The sequence below is a fragment of the Neopelma chrysocephalum genome, unplaced genomic scaffold, assembly GCF_003984885.1.
Source record: "Neopelma chrysocephalum unplaced genomic scaffold, ASM398488v2 Primary Assembly neopelma1_60, whole genome shotgun sequence".
Taxonomy (NCBI): domain Eukaryota; kingdom Metazoa; phylum Chordata; class Aves; order Passeriformes; family Pipridae; genus Neopelma; species Neopelma chrysocephalum.
In genome coordinates this window covers 17,491,359-17,513,097 of record NW_020897715.1, presented here as the reverse complement: position 1 = coordinate 17,513,097, position 21,739 = coordinate 17,491,359, and the positions used below count along the sequence as shown (strand labels likewise).

Here is a 21,739-nt window from a genome sequence, read left to right as displayed (position 1 = left end):
CAGGCAATGGTAGAGGCCATAGTATTGCAAGGGTATTGTAAAACAAATCACAAAGGAAGTGATACTGGTTCTATATTCACATTTTGTTTATGTACCTGGCAACAGAGGCAACATACAATGCTTCTACATTACATAGTACAGGGCATTGCCAGCTGTGAGTGCAATAGCTTACACACTCCTGGTACGTCTCTTAGCTTGGAGTTTCTTCTATATGATCAAGTATGGAAATTCCTGCATTCATGGGGGGCGGGGAGAAGAGTGCAAGGCAGGATTAAGAAGTACAGATCTGCAGAGAAGCACAGCAGGGAGCTCTTGCATCTTTGCTGTTCCTGCGATACAAGGGAAAAATGCAAGACAAGTAGAGGCAGAGATCTAGGTCTCCAACTTCTTGCTGGGCTGCATCTTCCCTCGGTCTTGCAGGATTTGCAGTCTAACAGTGATGACCCGGATGACCCGGATGACATGGATGACCACCAAGACCCGGGAGAAGGGGACGCAGGAAAGAAAGCTTGTCATTGAACTTGATTGCCTTGTAATTTGGAAGTTGTTCATGTTCTCGTGCAATGTATTGAAATCCACTTCCGTCACTGTTCTCACACAACAGCCAGGCACCTCTCTGGACTTTGTGAGAAGATATGGTGTCATTGTCATTTCCCCTAGCCAGATTGGTGGCTTCTTTTACTATTTTGCTCTTCCCTTGGTAATCAGCATGTTCATAGAGAGTGATCTGAGGATCATGCAGATGTTCAGTGATCACCCTCAGAGAACTGATCTTATCATTCATCTTTTTACCAACAAAGTCATGATCTCCCTCCTCAAGTACCAATAAATTGCCTGCATAGTTTTTATGCTCATAAGCCACCCAAGGCTGGCCAATGACTCTCACTGAGGAGATACAATCATTCCAATCTACATCTTTTAGATTGGCAATGTCAGTGACGAATTCTTTGGACAGACCCTGGAAGTTGGCATGCTCATAAATGATGATTTTTCCCATCTCAGCAGGACTTCTAGAGTTCAGATTTTCTGCTGTAGAAATTGGATGATAACCTGCAGAAAATGAAAACAGAAAACAAGAAATGCTTGTGAGAAGGCTTTACACACTAGAAATGAAATACTAGAGAGCATAGGGGACAAAGGATAAAAAAAAGAAAAATAAAATATTTTTAGCAGAGGATAAACATAGCAACAGCTGTGAAACAGTAAGGACATGACACAGAAATCTGAATTTGGAGGAAAAAAGTAAAATGAGGTATGTACACTGGAACTATCCATTTTTATTTAGTTTCATATATTGAGATCTGTATATGTGCAAAGGACATCTGAGCATTTAGTTTAACATTTTATTGGTATACGCTAAATAATAATGAAATAAAGTATATAGCTGGTGATAAATCTTTCAGTTGATATTTGATGCTGCAATTGAGAATTATTTTAGAAACTGGCCCTCATTGTTTGGACTAGGTTTCATGATCCACACAGATTACAATATAAAAGCAGTGAGACATACAATTAATTTCTAAAAGAAAGTGCATTTTGTACTTCAAATAGGAAAAAAAAAGCTATTTTTTAAGGGCAGAAGTGAACTTTAGACTCACTGAAATACCTTATTTCTCTTTTTATATGAAATTTTACTGAAATCAAGAGATTCCTGTTCTTGACATATACTGAGAAGCAATCAAGTTCTAAGCAACAACTCTTTGAATCAGACTAAATTTCAGATTGTACATGTCTTTTTCTAACACTTAGGAATACAATATCTAATTCCACACAGTCATCTGGATTCAGTTAAAGACCTATAGTATTTCTTAGTAGCAGCTTCAGGAACAGTCATGAGCAGCCAGTTATGGTAACAACTCCCTCTTTAAATCGTATTACAGTCATCAGAGCAAAGATTTAGATTTCAGGGCAAATATATCTGAGGCAAAAAAGCAGTTCTAGCTGATTGTGAGAAGGGATGGGAGAAGACCAGGTGTGCCCAGTAAGATTAAAAGCCAGACTAATACTGCAAGACATGTGCATCATAATAAGTAATAAAACTCCCACAATTCCCTAAACCTTTTTAGAAAATCTCACTATGTGATTAAAAACACTTGAGCATTTTTTCACAGTTGCAATAGAGTTTAGAAGCTGAGGGAACCTGAACTTTAACTTATGGATTGATTAAGCGGTATTACCTTTTACCTGTAGAAAAAGTAATAATGGTAGGCCAGTTAATTTTGCTGATACAACATAAAGATCCTGTGACCAAGATAAGTTTGTAAAGTATTTTCATTTCACCCCTCAGAATTATGTATCAAGGGCCCTCTCCACACTCTCCCTTTGTAAGGTGTGTTTGTCCTGCTGCCATCTTCTCATCACCTGATAGATGGGATAAGTGTCCACAGATACAGACAGCAGACCCTCACACGTGTGCTTGCAGCTCTCATCTCAACACTAAAACCCCTCTCTCTTCAACTGCATTTCACGGCACCTGCCCAAGAAATCATTACAGTTTTCATGTAAAAAGTGTGCCTCTCACCTTGATGTCGGCTTCAGGGATGGGAAGAGCTGAGGACAATTCCTGCAGTTCGGGGCTGCTGTTTGTGAAAGGCGTCTCACCTGTCTCTATTTATAGCTTGCACAGAAGCCTTGTGAAACACCCCAGTCAATAGAACTGGGAAGTGGCTAATATTACTCTCAGGGAATAAAACTCGTTAACTATTTCATTTGAATTTTGATCTTCCTACAACCAGTCATCTTATTGCTCTGGGTCAAAGGTCTGTTGAAGCACAAGCATCTTGAAAAAAACCTTAGAACTTTGGTTCTTATTTGTCCTTATCCTTCAGAAGCCAGATGAATCACAGTGATAAAAAATGTATTGACGTACTTCATGACATACAGGCTGTAGATCTTTTCTGCTGGTTGCAGTTTATATTTTGCTTAGCTGGGAAGCACCTATAATGAACAACATTGATTTTCCAAAGAGTTTCAATGAGAGATATCCAGGTGACAGAGGTGGCAATTAAGCAGGGTTTTTAAAAATTCTCTTCCCCTTCTCACCTACATTGCCTTTTGAGCAGCCACAGAGATCCAGAGCTGGTAAAGTGGGGCAAGGAGGCTGTAGCAGAGCTGCAGTGGCAATATTTTTTCTTATTTTCACAAGGCAGGTTCACTCTGTAATGTATTTTCAGAGGGGTTCATTGGCTAGCATGCCAGAAAGCTGTACTACAGCAGGAGGAAGCAATGGGATCTTCATTAGTTCGCTGTGGGATGCTTCAGGCATCCCTGCTCTGTGAGGTAGGAAGTTACTAGAGAAGATGGGGAGCTGGAAAGGGAGACAGTTTATCCCTGCCAAAACAAGCAGCCTGTACACTAGCTCCAGCCAAATCCTCATGCTGTATCTCTTTCACTAGTGCTTGGCTGATCCCATGGAGTGCCAGATCACAGAACGAAGCCAGCATTAAAATACATGGTTGAGGTTTTGGTTTTTTTCCACATGGTTCGTTCTTTTGCTGCTCTGCACATGCTGGCAGCAGAGCAATTGAAATTTTCATTTTGGAATTTGGAGAGAAGCAGGCCCTCGCTTTATAGCAGCAGCTATATGTGAAATCACTTCTCTGTACAGACAAATCACACAATCACATTTTGAGGGCATGGTTTTGTGTGTTGCACTGACCTCCACCTACAGCTCAGTGCTGCTGGAAAGGGGAAGGCCCTGTTCCACTCCTCAACCATTGTGTTCACTGTCTGGTAAGAGAAGGGAGGGAGAATGAGCACACCAGTGCAAGGAATGCTTGAAAGAAGGACTAAAACAGCCTAGAACAGGATGGATTTATGTGGCCATTGAACAACAGTCATTCTTCTTAGCCTGCTAGTATGTTTTACTCATGAAATTATTTAGTTGTGTTCCTAAAAAAATATATATATATACATAATATGACTTAATTAATTGTGAACTAAACATTCCCATCTTTCTCAGCACCTGCATACTCAGAAAAGCCCTTTGGCCAAATGTGTGAGCCATGAAGGCATCACGAATACTGAGTGTATCTCAACTATGTTACAGGGTGATGCAGGCAACAGTGGGCTCCTAAATAATCCACATACTCTCTGCAGAGCACCAAAGCTGGCAGTGGGGCTTTTCATGGCTTCAAGGAAAACCAAAAGGTGATATATGATGGGATATATTGATACAAAAAGATGGCAAAGGGTCTCTATACAAATACTCCCAGGTTCACAGAAAAAAATGAGTCCTTGGTTCTGATGACCTAGTATTATTGGGATTGAAAACAAAACGGATTTAAATGCTGCTAACCTCAGTTATATGGTGCTTTATGCACAAGGAAGTAAGCCACTGAAAAAGAACACCACAGGGTGGGGTTAGGGGTTTGACATTGGAAATATTTATGGAGTTTTCTTTGTGGGTTGGGTTTGTTTGCTTTTTTTCTTTATGAATCACAGAATAGTTTGGGTTGGGACGGACCTTTATCATGCAATTCCAACCCCCCTGCCATGGGTAGGGACACCTTCCACTAGACCAGGTTTCTTAAACATCCCCTTATCCCCTTCCTGCAGAAACAGCAGTATCTCAAAATCTGGAAAAGAAAGTTTGTTTCAAAAGTGAAAGAGAAAAAAACTCCAAGAGGAAAGGGTTAAACCCCTCTTTCCCTATTGCCCTCAGACAAAAATCAATAGGAGCGAGATTAATGATGAACATGAAGATTCTTTGAAAATGAGCAAATATGCAAAAAACACTTCAACAAGCAAAGACTAAAGACTAAAGCATTTTTATCTCTTTCATAAAACTGGTTTTCTCTCCTTTTTTTAGAGACTATTGCAGGGTGATAAAACAATTTCCCTTAAAGCAGTAGATTTCTCGTATGCACACACTTCACAGTGCTCAAAAAGGTAAAATGGTGAAAAACAATCAAATTACAGCGAACTCCTTCACCCACCAGATCCTTTTGCGTTCCCATCCTGCTCTACCACAGTGGATACCCTAGTTTGTATCTCAAGAATTACTCATCTGTTTTATTCCTTACTTTAAAACAAGAGGATTAAAAAAAATAATAAAATCACACATAAACTGCACCTCCCCAGTTTCTGATACCTTTTTTTTTTTTGTCTGGTAGTTTTGAACTCAAAAGGACACTGGTTCCTTTGTTTTGGAGGAGTTTTTGTGGTTGGAGGGGGTAGTTTTTTTGGTTTTTACACTCTTAGCAGTTGTTAGGGCTGGTAAAGTAATTCTTTACCACAAAGATGAAGTCTGTCTCACTTTTGGCTCTCAGACTTCTGTTTCTCAAACAAAATAGTCCCCAAAATGCAACATAGGAACATGCAACTGGACCACAGAATCCCAAGCTGTGAACAGTCCACTCACAAAGTCAGACTAAAATGCATTTACTACCAAACCCTTGAGGGGCAACAAACAAACAAACAAACAAAAAAAGCAACAGATCATCTGTGAATAACTATTAGTTCAAAATGTCAGAAACCCAACTGGCTTGCTTTCCGGGTTGTATAATAAATGAATGTGTGGGTATCCATGGCATAGTTGCTAGTCTGGGCTCCACAAACAAAAGGACACAGACTAACTAGATGCTTAGTACCAAGGAGAAGCAGGGGCTTCACAGCACATTTGGCTGGGAAAGCCTCTCCAGCTCACAAAAGCTGCACGTTCAGAAAATGTATCCAGCATTTTGTTCCTTTCATGTTTGATCAGCAGGTTGTGCTCCCAAACCCTTTAGTGTCCTGGTCCAAGCATGAGTGTGACAGACACGGACCTGTCCTCGACTCAACACTAGGTGTCACTTCTGCTTAATAAATGCAACAGGAAAACAGAAAAGTTTCAAAATAAAACCCAACCCATCCGGCATCAGGTATTTCAGGGGACCTCTGTACCTATAACTCTTCCTAAAGTCATGGACAGTTACAGAGTTTTAAAGTTTTACATGTCTCAAATCAGGCATCCAAAAGCATCAGAAAATACCAGACAATACTTTGCCATACTAAGCATAGCAGCAACCTACAAAAAGTTTCTCTTTTGTGGGTGCAAAGGAACACATCCCTCAGCGAACAAGGGGGCTACCCTATGGAGAAGCTGCCAGAGCCTGCTCTGACAAAGCAACCTGTCTTGCTGGCCCGTCTCTATTGCTGCTGTGCTGCTTTCAGTCCTTCCTTGCCTACCAAAAGATTTCTGAGCATCAGGGGCCAACTCAGAGGAGGAAAAAGAGGCATGGTGTTTGTGGTCAGGGCCCCGAGGCAGGCTAGGGCATGAAGGAAATACTGGCAAGAATACAGTAAAAGCAGAAAAGATACAGAAATGTGGGGTACAGAGGTAGGGAACAAATAGAACCATTTCATTTGCTATGCCTCACAGCACCTGAAATAGGAGACCACAAAAGAAGAGAGAGTAGGCTTAAAAAAAAAAAAAACAAAAGAAAATACTTTAGGTATTTAAACAGAGTTCTTGTGTGCATCCACAAGACATCATAAAGACCAAAAGCACCATGTGCTTTAAAAATCAAAAAGTCACAAGCAGAGAGTAAATTCACCAAAGGCTCTTAAAAAAACATACTGATGCAACTTCTGGGTCAGGCAGTCTTTCAAACAGCAGATTCCTAGAGAATATGAGAGTAGCCACTATATGCTTGCCCTTGTGCTCTTTCCATGAAGACCCACTTCAGGTTACCACCCCAAGAGCATTCCTCTAGAGAAGGACTGGTCTGAGCACTTTTCAGACAACTTTTCAGCACATGCAGGCAAAAGAGATAGGAGTCTGGGACCCAAAACATGAGCTCAGGGGTTAACTCAAGAAAACTTGGAATTATAATGAGGCTCAGCAGCTCAGGATGAGGAAGCTGCAGTGGTAAAGCAGAGTATACAATGACAGTACACCACCTCCTTGAAAAGTATGGCAGATAATGAGGGGCACAGTGGCTAGAGATATAAGGATCTCAAAGCACATTTTCATTTTCTGTTTGGATGTTAAGGTCAACACCAAGAAATTCTATGACTTATTGGGGCCTTAAGCAGCAAATAAAACACTGAAGGAAGAAAAACAGCAGAAACATATCAAGAGGCACAGGTGGAAGAACACGTACTGAACTATCCCATTTGACCACATGCTCAGGGCCCTATGAAAGATTAGCTTGTGCCCTGTAATCCCCAATGATTTGGTAAAGGGCATGCTGGGATCCCTCACAAGTTTTCAGTGGTGATAAGCCCTGCCACTGTTCTGGGCATTGGGAAAAGTACAAGAGGAGAAAACACAGAAAGCACAAAAATTGGAGAGTATGATCCTTTATAAGGCTCTCAGCTAGCCCTTCCCAAATCTTCGTTCGCGAAGCCTAGCCATGATGAGCTACCTGATCTACCATTAGGGTCAGGCCTGTTGTGAGCAGGGGCATCCAAACATCCCTCAGTGCCATACCTTTCTGTGAATCTAAAATGTTTGGTACCTGCTACCCACCCCACTGTACAACTGGGTTTGCTAACAGAAGACATGGATGTGGCTGGAAATGCAAACTAGGATCATGATACATACAGAGTCCCAGTGCAAGCTGGGTTTGGAGACCAGAGACGTGGTTGCAGAGGGTAGGCAAAAGGTGTGAATTGGAACCAGAATGCAGATCCAATCAGTCAGCTGGTGTTCCTTGCATCAACACTCCACTTCCAAAGACAGCTCTTAACAGGACAAGGTTAGACACAACTTGGAAAAAGGCAGCTCAACCTTCACTTAGCCCTGGGAGATTAAACAGGGACTAGTGTCTAGGTGAAGATTCATCCTCAGCAAAGGTAGCACAGAAGCAGCAAGTTGTTTTGCCTGCATTACAGCAATCTCAGACCAGTGCAGGTAGGTCTTGGAGAACACAGGGCTGGATGGGAGACACTGGGGAAACTAAAGCTCAGAAAACATACAGCAAGAACTATTCCCTGCACAGACTTCCTGCTCCTGACTGTTTCAGTAGCAAGAGAAAACCAAGCCTGTGAGGTAGAGGTATGAAGAAACAGGTGCCTGGAGGAAGAGAAAGGGTCGGTCCTCCCTGCGAAAGCCCCCAGCCTTGACTACTGCAGCAGTCAGGTTCCATAAAGAGATGATAAAATGTAACACAACCCCCCTCACTGCAGATGGCCAGAGGATGAAAAAAAAGTGTGTCACTGACCTCTAAACCTAAGCAAGGAAAAAGAGCTGTTGGCACAGGGAAGCTCTTCTGCTGGCTCACTGAACTGAAGCCTGGGGCTACAGCAAAATGAGGTCCTTTAAGCTTCATTTGGATAAACTATCCATAAAACAAAACCTGGGTCAAAAAGGGAGACAGAAACCGAGAGAGATTCTAATCTATCTTTTGAAAACCAGTGGGCTTATACCTTTATTATACAAAATACTTTACAATTAAAAAACATTTTCCCCAATAGAATCATATACAGATATTTATAATTAACAAGATTCAGTTACACACAAGATGGGAAACTTCTGCACAAAGGAAAACAATGACAGGTGAGCAAGAGAAAATTAAGACTTGACCCCTTTCCCCACCATATTCTGGGAGGAGACTTTTATTAGACTTTTATTCTTATCACAATCTCTCAAGCCTGAACTCTGGGATCTCCTCTTACCCTAACAGGGTAAGGGCCTCCACCCATGTCCCTACTAAATACTCGTCTTAAAAGGTTCACGAAGAGACACTGAGAAACTAGCATCTGTCTGTACCATGAAGTTACCAGTGGCCAGAAAAGGGGACTACTGCCCCAGTTTTCCCTAGCAACCCATATATACATACATGCAAGCAAATACATGGGGAAACATGCTCAAAACCCAGAATTTTTCACCCTTTCACCAAATGGCAATCCCACCCCACCCAAGCAACCTGCACTCAAATACACCCTTGCAGGCAGTCTCTGCAGAATGGCTATCACAAAGTCCCATGGCCAAGCTGGGCATTACTGCAAAATGCAGTCTGGCAAGAGGGCTGGATGTTGCTATCTTCCCCATGTTGATGATCTGCATACCAGGAAAGTGTCAGTCAGTCAAGGAGGTGATGACGTGAACCACTCAGAGATGCTCAAGCCACAACAGACAGGTTGCAAAAGTTGTACACTTCAAAAGGGGGGCCTTGAAAAAAAAAACAGTTGCCAATGATCTGCCCTACCAGGGCAAAGATGTATGTGAACCCTTGTGAACATTTTCTGTCTAAGAAAGGTCACTCATTGCTGGGCTGGGCCAACCCTGCACTCACAGGGGAGCCCATCCCAGAGTCACTGCTGGAGGCCAAATGCCTGAAGCAATGTGGGAAGATCCCGGGCGTCAGCTGCCCCATACAGGTCACTCTGCCCCAGCATGGAGAGGGCCATGCGGAGGGTGCTCCAGATGTTGTCAGACATAGCTCCTTGCTGCCCCCGCGGACCTCGACTCTTCTGCTGCATGTGCAAAGCCTCTAAGAAGTGCTCCACAGCCTCACTGTCAACAAGAGAACACACACGTTTAGTGGAAAAGATGGTACATCTCATACTCCCTCTCCCATCTGCTTCTAAAGCATTTCCCCTCCAAAACAGTTTCCTCCTCTTCACCAGATCCTGCCCCGTTCCAGAACCAGAGGTCTCCCTTTTCTCTCTAAAAGAATCTGAAGTCCAGATGGCCTCTACTCCAACCGTAACTGTGTGACACTTTGATTTCAGGGCAGAGTCCACACACTCGCTCTGCTTTCCTATGCCAAGAGGAGGTTGCAGGCAGTGTGGCACTGTCCTAGTAATCTATTGCAGCCTGTCTCCCACAAACACATGCAAACTCCTGGGTCACAGCATATCTGCCCATCCTGTGCTCACCGGTGGGCGCCTAAGTTGATGCAACTGATGCCCAAGTTGTAGCGAGAGCGGATGTATCCTGGCTGGAGCTCCAGTGCCCGACGATACGCAGCCACAGCTTCTTCACTCCGATTCCCATTGGCCAGGGTGGCACCAAGCTTGTTCCACAGAAGATGGTCCTGGAGGAATGAGCAGAGAGAAGGGACTGACATGAACTGGATGTCTTTAAGCTTCAAGCTTTCCTTCCTCGCGTGTCTGTCTTATTCCTTCACTCCAAATATGTACCTCTCATACATAGAGCACCCCCACCCAAGCCTTCACCCATAAACCTCCGGCATCCACAGTCTGCCCTTTCTTACATTGGGGCGCACACTGAGTGCAGCACTGAAGCAATCCACAGCCTTCTCGTACTCGCCACTGAGGTTGAAAAGGACACCTAGGCCACACTGAACATCAGGATCCACAGTTGAGGGGTTGCTGCGCACAGCTGCTAAGAACAGCTCTTTCACCTCCATGAACAGTGAGCTGGAAAAGCACAGAACAGGATGTTGGTGTACTGTGGAGAGAGTTGGCCTGGGGTTGCTCACTCTGTTCCTGCCTGGACCAGTCTGAGCCCTCCAAGAAGCCTGCCAGCTGAAGGCTGAAATTTGTAACCCTAACTCACTCAGACAGCAGGGAACCTAGGACACGCTTGGAAGGCCCCAGGTTTGTCCCCGAGACACTCTCCTCTGGTTCCTTCTCCAGCAGGTGGGCATAGTCCGGCTTATGGCGTAGCCAGTCCCGCAGGGTCTCACATGCCTGCTTCTGCAGGGACTCATTGGTGAAGCTGACTGCTAAAGCCATAAGTGCTGTGAGGTTCCCAGGCTGCAGTTCCAAGCACCTGCAGGTCAAAGAAAGAGAAGTGAATACAGTATTAAATCAGTCCAGGAGACACCCAGATACAGGAGGCAACACAATCGAGACAGAGCACACCGTGAGAGCCATATGGTCCTTGTGGCACCACACACAAGGAGCCATACTCCTTGAATGAGCACTTCTGCAACACTCACTGTCTGAGGGCACTGATTGCCAAAAGCTCCTGTTCATTCTCTGCTTGGGTGGTTCCCAGATATTGCCAGGCCTGGGGAAGATAAAGATGCATAAAGTCCAACTTACTCACAAAGAAAAAGATCAGCCAATAAGCCACAGACACAGAGATTAAATCCACCATATTATCCTACACATTTTTAAAGTGAAACCAAATATATCAAAATATACACATTAACCACAGGTATAAGTTCCTCTCAAAAGATACACAGATGTCATGGCACATAGGTCCTCAAGGCCAACAAAATTGGCATTGTTATAGTGAAAAGAAGTGAATGTCTACCTGGAAATCTATCATAAAGCAACTGTTGGCAGTTTTACACTTAAATCACAGAATCTCCACTTTTAACTTCTAACTGTGGTCAAACTGCAGAGGGAGGAGGAAAATGCCGATCTCTTATTTCCCAAGAACAACACAGCATAGCAGCAGTGCTAACAATAGGAAGACCCCCGAGGCAGGCAGCTGTATGTACTTGTGCAGTGGTCCACTAGCAAGTGGCAATCTTGGAGAGTTGACTATCAGACCTGAAAGTAGAAGCACTGTTATTTTACTGAATTTTCAATCATCGTGATACCAGTACATGAAAATAACTTCCATCTCCAGGCAGGTGACATAGGGAATATTTAACTAAGGCATTAAATCCAAAGCACCTGTTTTATCAACACTTTATGTTGATGTCCACACCCCTGGCTTCAAAATAGGCTACACAGTTGGTGGGACTGTCAGCACGAAGTACCTGCTTTTGGAACATAAATCACAAAATGCAGCATCCACTGCATCACAGAAGGAAATTGTTTCATTAGCAAAGACCCAGAAATGCTGCACAAGCCACCACAAGCAACTCAAGAAGTGCTGACCACACAACTGCATAGTGCTCTGCCAGCAGAAGAGCTGAGATTCAAGGTAAAGTTGTGACTTGGACCAAAGCAAACCTGACATTTCCTTCAGAGCAATTGTTCATGTCTATTTGATCACAGTACCATTTGTGAAGTCCTGACTTCTCCTGTACTTTTTGCAGTCACAGTAGTAGAAGAATTCAGAATGTTTTCAATACAGCCAGCCAGAAATGGACCAAGATTTCTTCCCCTAAGGTTTCTACTAGCTCTCCATCATGCTCAGCCTGCAGCCCACACTGCCTATGAGAAGAAAGCGACAGTTCTAAAAGAGCACTAATAATGCCTTTCGACCACTTTAAAGCTAAAGCTGATCTTCAAACCTTCTACTTCAAACTTTCAAACCTACTTTTCACCTACTCCCAGTATCCTAAAAAGACAAATCTCTATTCCCTGAAGGCAAGAACCTCTGTTCCAAGATGTCACTCATCTAAGTCTCAGAAGAAACAAATTATGTATGTCCAATCATATACAATTAGCAGGGCTTGAATCAGACACACTGAGAATTCAGTGGCCCCAAGTTCTTGAGGCAGACACTCCAGAAACAGACAACACAAGTGCATTTGCATTCTTCCTCCTGAGAACATCCATGTCCTGTACCTCTGGAGAAAGGCACACAGACTATTCCATTTCTCGATTCATCCTGCAGAAGCTGAAATGATTTATGGAAAAAAGTATTCACTGAATTTGGAGCTGGAAATCTGTCTTCAGTGTAAAAATCATTCTTTGGCCCACAAATTCAAATGAAGACTGTGTAGACACCCAAGCCATCTCTCTCAACCCTTTTGGGTTACATCTTCTCCCAGCATCTAGATGAAAGTCTTAGTCAGAACCCCTAATCTAATGAGCTGCTCAGAATTAGACTTCAATACTAATACTGAAAGCAGTTATCTGTCATAAGCATCTCTAAACTTACAATGCCAATAAAGACTTTCACAGAAGCAACTTAAGAGATGAGAACTTGTCTTGGCTCCGTGTGCAGTATCATGTGCTACAAAGATTTTAGAGCTCTGGGCCAGAGCCTTTGTGTTTCCTGTAACTGATCTTAAGTCATAAACCTCCTTTGCTCACAGCACCCCCTGGAGATCCACATATATCAGCTACAAACCCAGAGCCACAAAAAAATGAGGTGTTTTCATACATCCTGCAGAGCTCCTAACACTGAAGCAAGTTTTCTACACTCACCCTGACACCTCTGCCTGTTACCTCTGCTGTCACTCACCTCCATATGATCTGGCTTCTGTTGCACTGCAGCCTCGAAGAGCAAGACAGCATTGGGGAGGTCACCTTCCTCTAAGCGCTTCCGCCCCTCTTCAAATGCATCTGGGTGATCTCTCATGGGATTATCTTCCTCAAACTGGTAACCCTAGCAGGGAAGACAGACAGGGCTAATGCTAGGAGACAGGCTTAGGGAGAAGAGCACTCTCTAAAGCACAGCACAATCTAGTCTTGTTGCATCAGGAACAATCAAACTGCAGACCAGCTAGCATCTCGTCCTCATTGTTAATTTGCAGCAGATCAGAGAAGAATGGTTCTTCTTCCTGCCTGCTCCGCGCTGAAAAATTCTCCCAAACCAGACCTGGAACAAGTTGCCACAAAGACGAAACATTTGGTATGGATCTTAGCTTGGGAGGGGTGGGGAGAGGGGCATGGACAGGGCCAGGGGACACAACACTTGTACCCATTGCATAGAATCCCTGCATTCACCGGTATTTGGTGTTGGACAAGAACCAGACAGCATTTGCAGACAAGCCTAAGTGAAAACAGTATTTAACTCCTAGCTGATCTGGGATGAGAGTGTAAGTAACAGCAAAAGATCAGTGTGAGAAGGAGTCCTATTAGCATTTAGGGTCTGTGGAGTTCACATGTGAGCCAGACACACTGCCAGCCTCCTCAAGGCATCCTATCACAGTGCTAGGGCTGAGAGACCCTCTTCTCCATTACCTTGTCATATGATGAGGAGCTGAGGTCTTCATAATCAGAGAGCCAAGGGTGAGCCTCTGCATCTCTCTTGGCCATCTCCTCACACTCTGCCTGGAGTTTGTCCCAGAAGTCCACATCTGACTGAAGGGAGAACAGAATGTGACCAGAGTAACTCAACCATAAACTCAGGTCTATACATGCCAGAGAACTCCCTCTAAAATGCGTCCAGCCCTCCTCATAGCATGCAAAGGAGAGAGGTAACCCTACCATGGGCACTCAGTTGGCACCCCAGCCCTCCTCCTCAGTCAGCTTTACCTCCACAGCAGCCTTTGCCTGCTCAAATTCCGTATCAAGAGTTGACATGTTCCCAGATCGCGCAAATTGATCCACCCAGGCATCGGATGCCCCCTGGGAGTTTGGAAACAGAAACACACTTTTCTTTTTAGAATTTGGCTACCTTAGGGCACATCCCAAAACAGCAGGAGGGTCTATGACGACTCCTCCTCCCCATCAGTAAGAACTGATGGCCTACAAAGTGGAAAAGAGTTCATCTGAATCTCCTCTTCCTCCCAGATGCTATGGGAGATGAGAAAACAAACTGTCCACATACATTGCCAGCTTCTGGCTAGACACTGCTAAGAGCCCAACAGCCCCTCCCTTGTCTCCCTCAGCATTGAGAGTTGGATTTGCCATTCTCCCTTGCTCCCAGACTGTGGCACTGTGGCAAAAAGCTTTCTTCCTTCAGAGCATACAGGCCTGGGGCTCCTACCTGCTGCTGTATAAACTCAGCTGCCCATTGCTCTGCCTGATCTTGGTCTCTGTGGGTCACCTGATTAGCTTCGATCGATACCCTCCCATCTCCGATCTGGCGGACAAACTTTAGGAACTGCAGTAGAGAAATGAAACAAGGGTGGAGCTGGGCAGATGTTGTGCCAACAAGCCCTCTGCCCATGCCCCCCTCCTTCACTAAGAGGGCTTCTCTCTGCAAAGCGAGCACAAAAGGCCCGGAAAAGTGGGGAGGAGAGTCGTGTTGTAGAGATGGATAATATCTAAAAGTGGATTGTAGGATTCAACTTCCAGGAATCAGGGAAGAAATGGAAATATGGGACAACAGGAGGCTTTATTCCTTTACTGTCTTCACCCCTCTTAATTCCACACACCCCTTACTCACAGTAATATAACTACTACCAAATTATAAAATTACTAATTCACAGTAATAATTCATCTCTCAGCCCCAATCAGGAGCTTTCTCACCTCAGTGTTCTTGAGTTTTGGATCGTCCACTTTAGAGAGGAAATCAGTAACAGTTTTCTTAAGATCTTCCTCAGGTTGATATTCCTCATACCTGTGTTCAGAGGCAGTAAAAGGGAAAGAGGTGGCCTGATACCAGGCAACAGCAAACTCTTTCATTAACCACAGTGTACACAATGGGCCAGACAACAGTACTGAGGGATACAACCCCTCCTCAAAGATTCTGGGGTTTTCCTATGTGATTCAGTACCACTATCCATCTGTAAAAATTCAAAACTAGTCCTAAGTTAACTGTGCAAGTAACTTACACAAACAGTATCAGAATTAAACAATTACAGAGTCAGCACAGTTCTGCAGAGCAGTCTGGATTCCCTGGCAAGCTCTCATGCTATCAGACATTGCAAGTTTTAGCACTACCAAAAACAAGGTCATATATCCAGGAACAAAGAAAGTAGGTCATGCCCGTTGAAGAGGAAAACAGTGTCTTGGAAAAGCATCAGCTCCACGGAGGACTGAGGGCTCACAGTAAGCACACAACTCAGTATGTTGTCTGGCTTACAGCAGGATAGGACCAGTTCTAGGTGTTACCACTTGGGGAAGTCTTTGGAACTGGTGGCAATAACTCAGGAATGTCCGTTATTTGCAGAAAGGTATCAGAAAAGGCATGAGCTGAGAGGAAGGAGAATCCAAATACGCAAAATGTCTTTTAGGAAAAGATCTAAGAGGCCCAAATTGCTTGTCTTTTGCTTCTTTAATTGAAAAATTTGACTGTACTCAACAGGTACCTACAGAGAGATGATCCGTAGTAGCACACCATTCTTTTATCTACCAGAAAAAAACACATTCAAATAATATCTAGACAGTTGAATCCAGAAACATGTTGAGGAAAGGCTGGAAGTGGTTTGTCAGATAGTGAGAATAAAGTGATGAAAGTTTACAACCAATAGAGTCTAGTACTTGAAATCTCTAAATCTAAAAAAGCATCTGTTGCTAAAAAAAATTTCCTGAGCTCACTCCTGAAATCACTATAAGGAGCTTTGCATTAGGCATGAGATTGAGCTAGCCTACACAGTCAGTGTATCTTCCTGGAACTAGAGAATAGAAAAGCTAGAATCTCTTAAAAACTTCAGTCTCCAAGCATGGTTTCCCCTTCTCTCTGAAACCAAAGGCCTGAGAACATCATTTGAGGTTAAAAGACTCAAAAGCATTCAGGCCATAGCAGACTTGTATCATCTATCCAAACTTCACTGACGCAAGTTCCTAGCAACAACAGCTAGTCTTGAAAAGTCAGACTCACCATTTATCTGCCAAAGACTGATCTTCTGATTCCCCAAGCCACAGTTTCTCCTCTGACTGCTCTAGGTATTCTTCTGCCCACTTGGCAGGAGACACAGACAGTGGATCTGCATAGGACATCAGGAGGAATAGGGAGAAAAGTAAGACAGGGAGACCATTACAACTTTGTTTCTTTTGCTAATTCTATATTTGTTTATTCTGATCTCAAAATCAAGCTTTAGGTTCAGACAGTGTATTAATACGGATGCCACTGTAGTGACAATAAACTTATCATTTTCTGCTTTAATATCACAACTTATTCATCTGCTTCCTGTGCAATACTATGTAGGTCAAGAAAATTAGCAATGCATTAGAAGTCTCCGTCAAAAGCGGAGCCTACAATGCACTAGGTTTTCAACAGGACTTTCTCAAAGACCTTCATAAATGCCAATTTATATTCCCAGAAACATAAAGACTGAGGGTCAAAGAATGGGACTACCCAGTTTTCTACAGTGGCAACCCCAGGAGAATAGAATAGGATCTATTTAAATCTTACTCATAATTTCCAGATTAGGACATAGATGGTAACAGGATCCTATTCCAGACACAGTTCTATACACAATGCAGAATGGCTTTTCAGATAAAGCACTGGCTTGCTTTAAATAGGAAGCTTAGCTTTTGGGCCAGAAACATTCACTTTGCACATTTCCAGGGCGTAACCCCCCTCTACCTCCATTTAACTGACACAAAATATTGGCCAAAGATTCACCTTTGTACCAAAGAAAAATTTAGCCTTAAGAGAGGGAATTAGAGAACATGAAAGCAAGAAGCAGTACCAGACTATCTTCAGCTTGGATCAGTTGAATCACAATTATTTAAACTGCTTTTATAAAAGAGTGCTTCTCCTAAGTTCTCCAAGTAATCTAAGATAAAACCAAAAGACCCTTACACCTAAATAAAGGCTTCCACACCACACTGTTCACAATGTGGCTAAGCCATCACAGAGCTGCTTCCCTACCCACCACCCCCTTAAAGCTGCTACAGGAAACAATGACTTCTAGGCCCATAGCAAGACTCCAATTTCACATTCAGTAACTCTTCACTATACACAGGCATGTGACTGACATTCATCTTGACAGTAATTCCAAAAGGGACACTTCACCTGTCACTTCAGCAATGAACTCCTGTGACCAGTCAGCCTCATTGTAATCTGAAGAGACATCACCAGTGCTATCTGTTGCAGCCAAGAATTCCTGGGTCCAGTTTTCAGACAGTGCCAGGGCTGCCACACCTGGAGCTACATGAAGAAAAAATACTGAAGTGAGGATTGGAGCACTCAAAGGCATCATTTAAGTGTTCCAGGCTAGCCCTCATCACCTCTGACCTTTCCCCTTCTCTTTGTTAGAATAAAATCACAGAAATATTCCACTTGGAAAGAATCTCTGGAGGTTGCTAGTTTTCTCATAGCAGATTAACACTAAAGCTAGAGATCAGGTTGCTCAGGGCATTCATCAGGTAACTTCTGAACTTGTCCAAGGCTGGCAATTCCCCAGCCTCCCTAGGCACCTGTTCCAGTACTGAACTGCCCCCTCCAAGGGAAGAAATGTTTCCATACACCTAGTCAGTTTCTCTTTCCACAAGTTGTATCCATTTCCCCTTGTCTTTCTCCTGTCTATCGCTGTGAAGATCCTGACCATGACTGCTGAAGACAGCAATGAGATACTCCACCCCCCTGCCCCTTAGACTCTTCCCTAGGCTAAACATGTCCAGTTCCCTCGGCCTTTCCTCTTCCAACATGTATTCCTGTTCCTGAATACTCTACTGATCTCCACTGAACTTGTTCCACTAGCTCAGTGTACTGGGAAGCCCAAATCTCAAAACTATACTCCAGATACAATCTCACAAGTGCTGAGTAGATGGGAACCACACTGCTAGGAGCTTAACCATAACACCAAGATCTTTTCCAGACCTCTACCTACTCCACCTCCCCTCACCTCGCTGAGGGGCCTGCCGGAAGCTTGACTGTTCAATCTCTTGCATCTCAGCCAACAGGTCATCCATCTTAAAGGTCTGGGGTGCACGGGACAGTAAAGGGCCATTCTGTGCTTGCAGAAACTCTCCAACCAGCTGCCAAAGACAGAGATGGATTACAAACGTTGCATAGAAGATGAACAGACAGATCCATGGAGCATGAGAGAAAGAAGTGGGCTTGTCAAAAGGAAATACTAGCATCAGGTAGGGCAAAAAAATAACAAACACTGTTGATGAGAAAAGCTATAAGGAGATGAATTAATCTGTTCTTACCTCATCTTCGGTGGCCACTCCTAGTGGTTTGGATACCTGCAGGGAACAGTGGGCAATTGTGTCAACACTTTTGATCCCATATTCCCCTCCACATACACACTGTGACCCAATTAGATTACATCTTCCTCTTCCTTCAACTTAGGCTGTCAACATTTTCTTGCATTAGCTGCCTGCTAAAGCTAAAGCAACAGGAACACTTTGAGGGATTCTGTCCAACCCCCCTCCCACCACTGTCTGGCTGAGGACGGTGACAGCAAGGCAAACAGCTCACCACAGCCACCAGCATCCCCTGAGTGCCCACAAACATGCCCTCACCCCACAACCCTATGCCGGGCGATCCCGCGGCCTCTTTCCTCAGAAAAATGTCTCACTGCCCCTTTGTGCAGGGACAGTTCCCGCGCAGTGCTCACCCCGCGGCCGCCTTCGCAGCCCACCCTCGACCCGAGCCGACCGACCCAGCCCCAGCCTAGCAAGCGGAGCAACACTCACGGCTGCGGCTTCGGTAGCCCCGGGGGGCCAGGCCAGCGGGCCCTGCAGCCCTTCCTGCCGCAGGGCTTTGTCCTGCGTGAAGTGCCCCGCCAGCTTCATCAGGGGGTTGGAGCCCCCGCACTCCGGCTCCACCAGCTCCCTCATGGCCATGGCGCCGCGCAGGGAAGGAGGGAGGGTCGGCGCCGAAGGCCGCCGCGCCTGCACCTGGCACCGGGGCGGCACAGACACCGAGTGAGCGCCAGGCGGAGCGACCTGCTGACCCCAACCCGACCGCAACCCGCCAGCGCCGCCCGCCCCGCGGGCCCGGCCCGGGAAAGGACGGACACCCGCTCGCCAGGACGGCAAGGCCGCGGCGCCCGCCCCCAGCCCCGCGCCCCCATTCGCCTCTCCCTCCCGCCGCCCGGGACCCCTGTCCTGCCCCGTCCCGTCCCCGCCCGCCCCGCGGCGGCGCCGGGACGGGCCGCGGGGCTCCCCCCGCCCGCTCCGCACCTGGGGCCGCCGGGGCGCGCACGGCTCGCGCGGAGGGGCGGGGCCAGCCCTTAAAGGGACACGCACTGGGGCGCCTTAAAGGGGCAGAGTCCCGCGGGCTGCACTGCCCGCGTCACCGCCTCTGTCACCGCCTCTGTCACCGCCTCTGTCACCGCCTCTGTCACCGCTCGCCGCCGGCCACCAGACCCCCGGCCGCTGCACGGCCGCTGGACCCGCCCCGCCCTGCCCTACTCTGCTCCCGCAGCTCCCGGGCCGGTTCCCGAGGGCTGTGCCCCTGTCTGCTGGCCGCCGCTGGAGCGAAGCAGTGTGTATATGTATATGGTATGCACCCTGCACATCTTGTTGTATATATATATAAATGCATACGTATATTTATATGTATATTTATATATACATATATTCATATATACATACATATGTTCGCGAATACAACGAGATGTACATGGTATGTATATCTAAGATATATATGTATCTGTATATACAAGACGTATATGGTAGGTATATATGAGATATGTATGCGTATATATATGTGAGGTATGTATATGGCATGATTATCTGAGATATGTATGTATATGTATATACAAGCTATATACATGGTACGTACCATATGCATCTTCTGTATTTGCAAATATATGTAAATATATATATCATATATATATATTCAACAAGATGGATATGGTATATACATGTATATATTTGCATATATACGTAAATGAACATATACTGTATTAGAACACGCTCATCCAGCTGATGGACTAATATTTTATAGTTTGCTCTGGGACTGATAAAATGTTGCAATTGGCAGCCACAGGTTAAAAGTGCCTGCATTTGACTGAAAAGTATGTGATGGTTTCAGATAAGCCATAGAAATGTCAACTCCTTTAGAGCCTTGATCCTTCTACACTTGTGATTCCACAAGAGGGTCAAACCTCTTGGAAAATCAGAGGTCATTTGTGTATAGCCTCTAAAAGAATGGGAAAAGCACAAGGAGGGGTTTGCATGATGTGTACTGCCTCCCGTGACAATAGGGTACTAGAAATAAATTGTTTACAGAGTCAAATCCCATCTTTTCCTTTTCAAAGGAATATGTTCCTCTTCATGGTCCTCTCCAGATTTGCCAGGTGCAGGTCATCTGTCCAAACACTGACATCTGGTGCTGGTTTAGACACAATTCTTTGGCAGTAGGTCTTCTTGACTGCTCTGCTTACAGCTTTGAAACACATGTGACATCTACAGCCAGTTCTGTGCTAGCAAGCAGTACGGCTCAACAGGAGCAAATCTTTAAAGTTATAAGAGCTGGGGCTGAAAATACAACATCCACACCAAACAGGTTTGGGGAGGTGCCTCCTATTGCAGCACACTAGCTTAGCACCACCGAAAAGGAATCCTGTTTGCACGCCAAGACTGTTCTGCAGCACAAGCCCAAGCCCAACAAGCAGGGATTACTGGAAGATTCATTTTGAAAGACCACATCAGACACCCATTCAGGCACAGATGTGGAAGTGCCCTACAGCTGACAGGTAGCTGCATTAAGGTGGTGACGCTTGAAAAGCCATTTACACAACTACTCTTACACATGGAGACCAAGTTGCACATGTGATGTAACACAGGCACAATACATTCCACTCTTCCAGATGTCTGCCCTATGGTCTGCCCTTCCTGTAAGTTGTAGTCGTCCTAGGACTGTGAGTGCACTAACCTGACCCTTCCAGAATGAACTCCCTGGAAGGACAAAACAAGGCTCGCCCCGTATTACCAAATGGCAATCCTACATACACTCAGTGTGATCAAGAGTTAACAAGAGCACTTGAAGAGAGAGAGATGAAGGAGGCTCTGGGGCAGAATCTTGAATTACTTTCTAGAAGAACAGGTGAGCAATGCTGCTCCTAGGTAAAACCAATAGACCACACAAAGACACGGAGAGCAGGAGTATAAGTATTTGAGACAAGGCATGGACAGAAAAAACAAAGTCATCACAGACTGAGCAGTGAAGAACTCAAATGAAGCAGTTCTAATTTATAAACATTTGTAACAAGGTCTTGGGGTATGGCTATGACACCAGCCTATGATACCAGTCCAGCCTGGCTTACTGGTTCAGGACAGGGACTTGGAAAGACTGCCCTGTAAAAATAGTCCCCACAGCCTCCCTTCTGTGAGCAGCACAGCTGAGAAGCAAGAACAGCCCCACAGAGAATACACCCAGGGTCATCGCTGCTGCCTGCAGGGACAAGAAATACTAAAG

The 21,739-nt window shown here is 45.0% G+C and overlaps 1 protein-coding gene across 3 annotated transcripts; it reads right to left on the bottom strand.

The window, feature by feature from the left end:
• Positions 1-8,326: 8,326 nt before the first annotated feature.
• Positions 8,327-19,511, bottom strand: PEX5 (peroxisomal biogenesis factor 5). 3 transcript variants are annotated; one of them, XM_027681405.1, is made up of 16 exons: positions 19,498-19,511; positions 19,009-19,212; positions 18,520-18,555; positions 18,210-18,342; positions 17,378-17,512; positions 16,238-16,343; positions 14,944-15,034; positions 14,459-14,575; positions 14,005-14,097; positions 13,711-13,830; positions 12,989-13,132; positions 10,836-10,906; positions 10,451-10,666; positions 10,146-10,311; positions 9,808-9,965; positions 8,327-9,442 (listed from the first exon to the last, which is right to left on the bottom strand). In XM_027681405.1, exons 2-16 carry the CDS (start codon positions 19,156-19,158, stop codon positions 9,241-9,243), a joined length of 1,938 nt encoding a protein of 645 aa, XP_027537206.1. In that variant the 5' UTR covers positions 19,159-19,212; positions 19,498-19,511; the 3' UTR covers positions 8,327-9,240. The 3 variants fall into 3 exon arrangements, with proteins under 3 accessions (XP_027537206.1, XP_027537205.1, XP_027537207.1); XM_027681404.1 differs by lacking the exon at positions 19,498-19,511 and having other exon boundaries at positions 19,009-19,240; XM_027681406.1 differs by lacking the exons at positions 14,459-14,575; positions 19,498-19,511 and having other exon boundaries at positions 19,009-19,239.
• Positions 19,512-21,739: the final 2,228 nt, after the last annotated feature.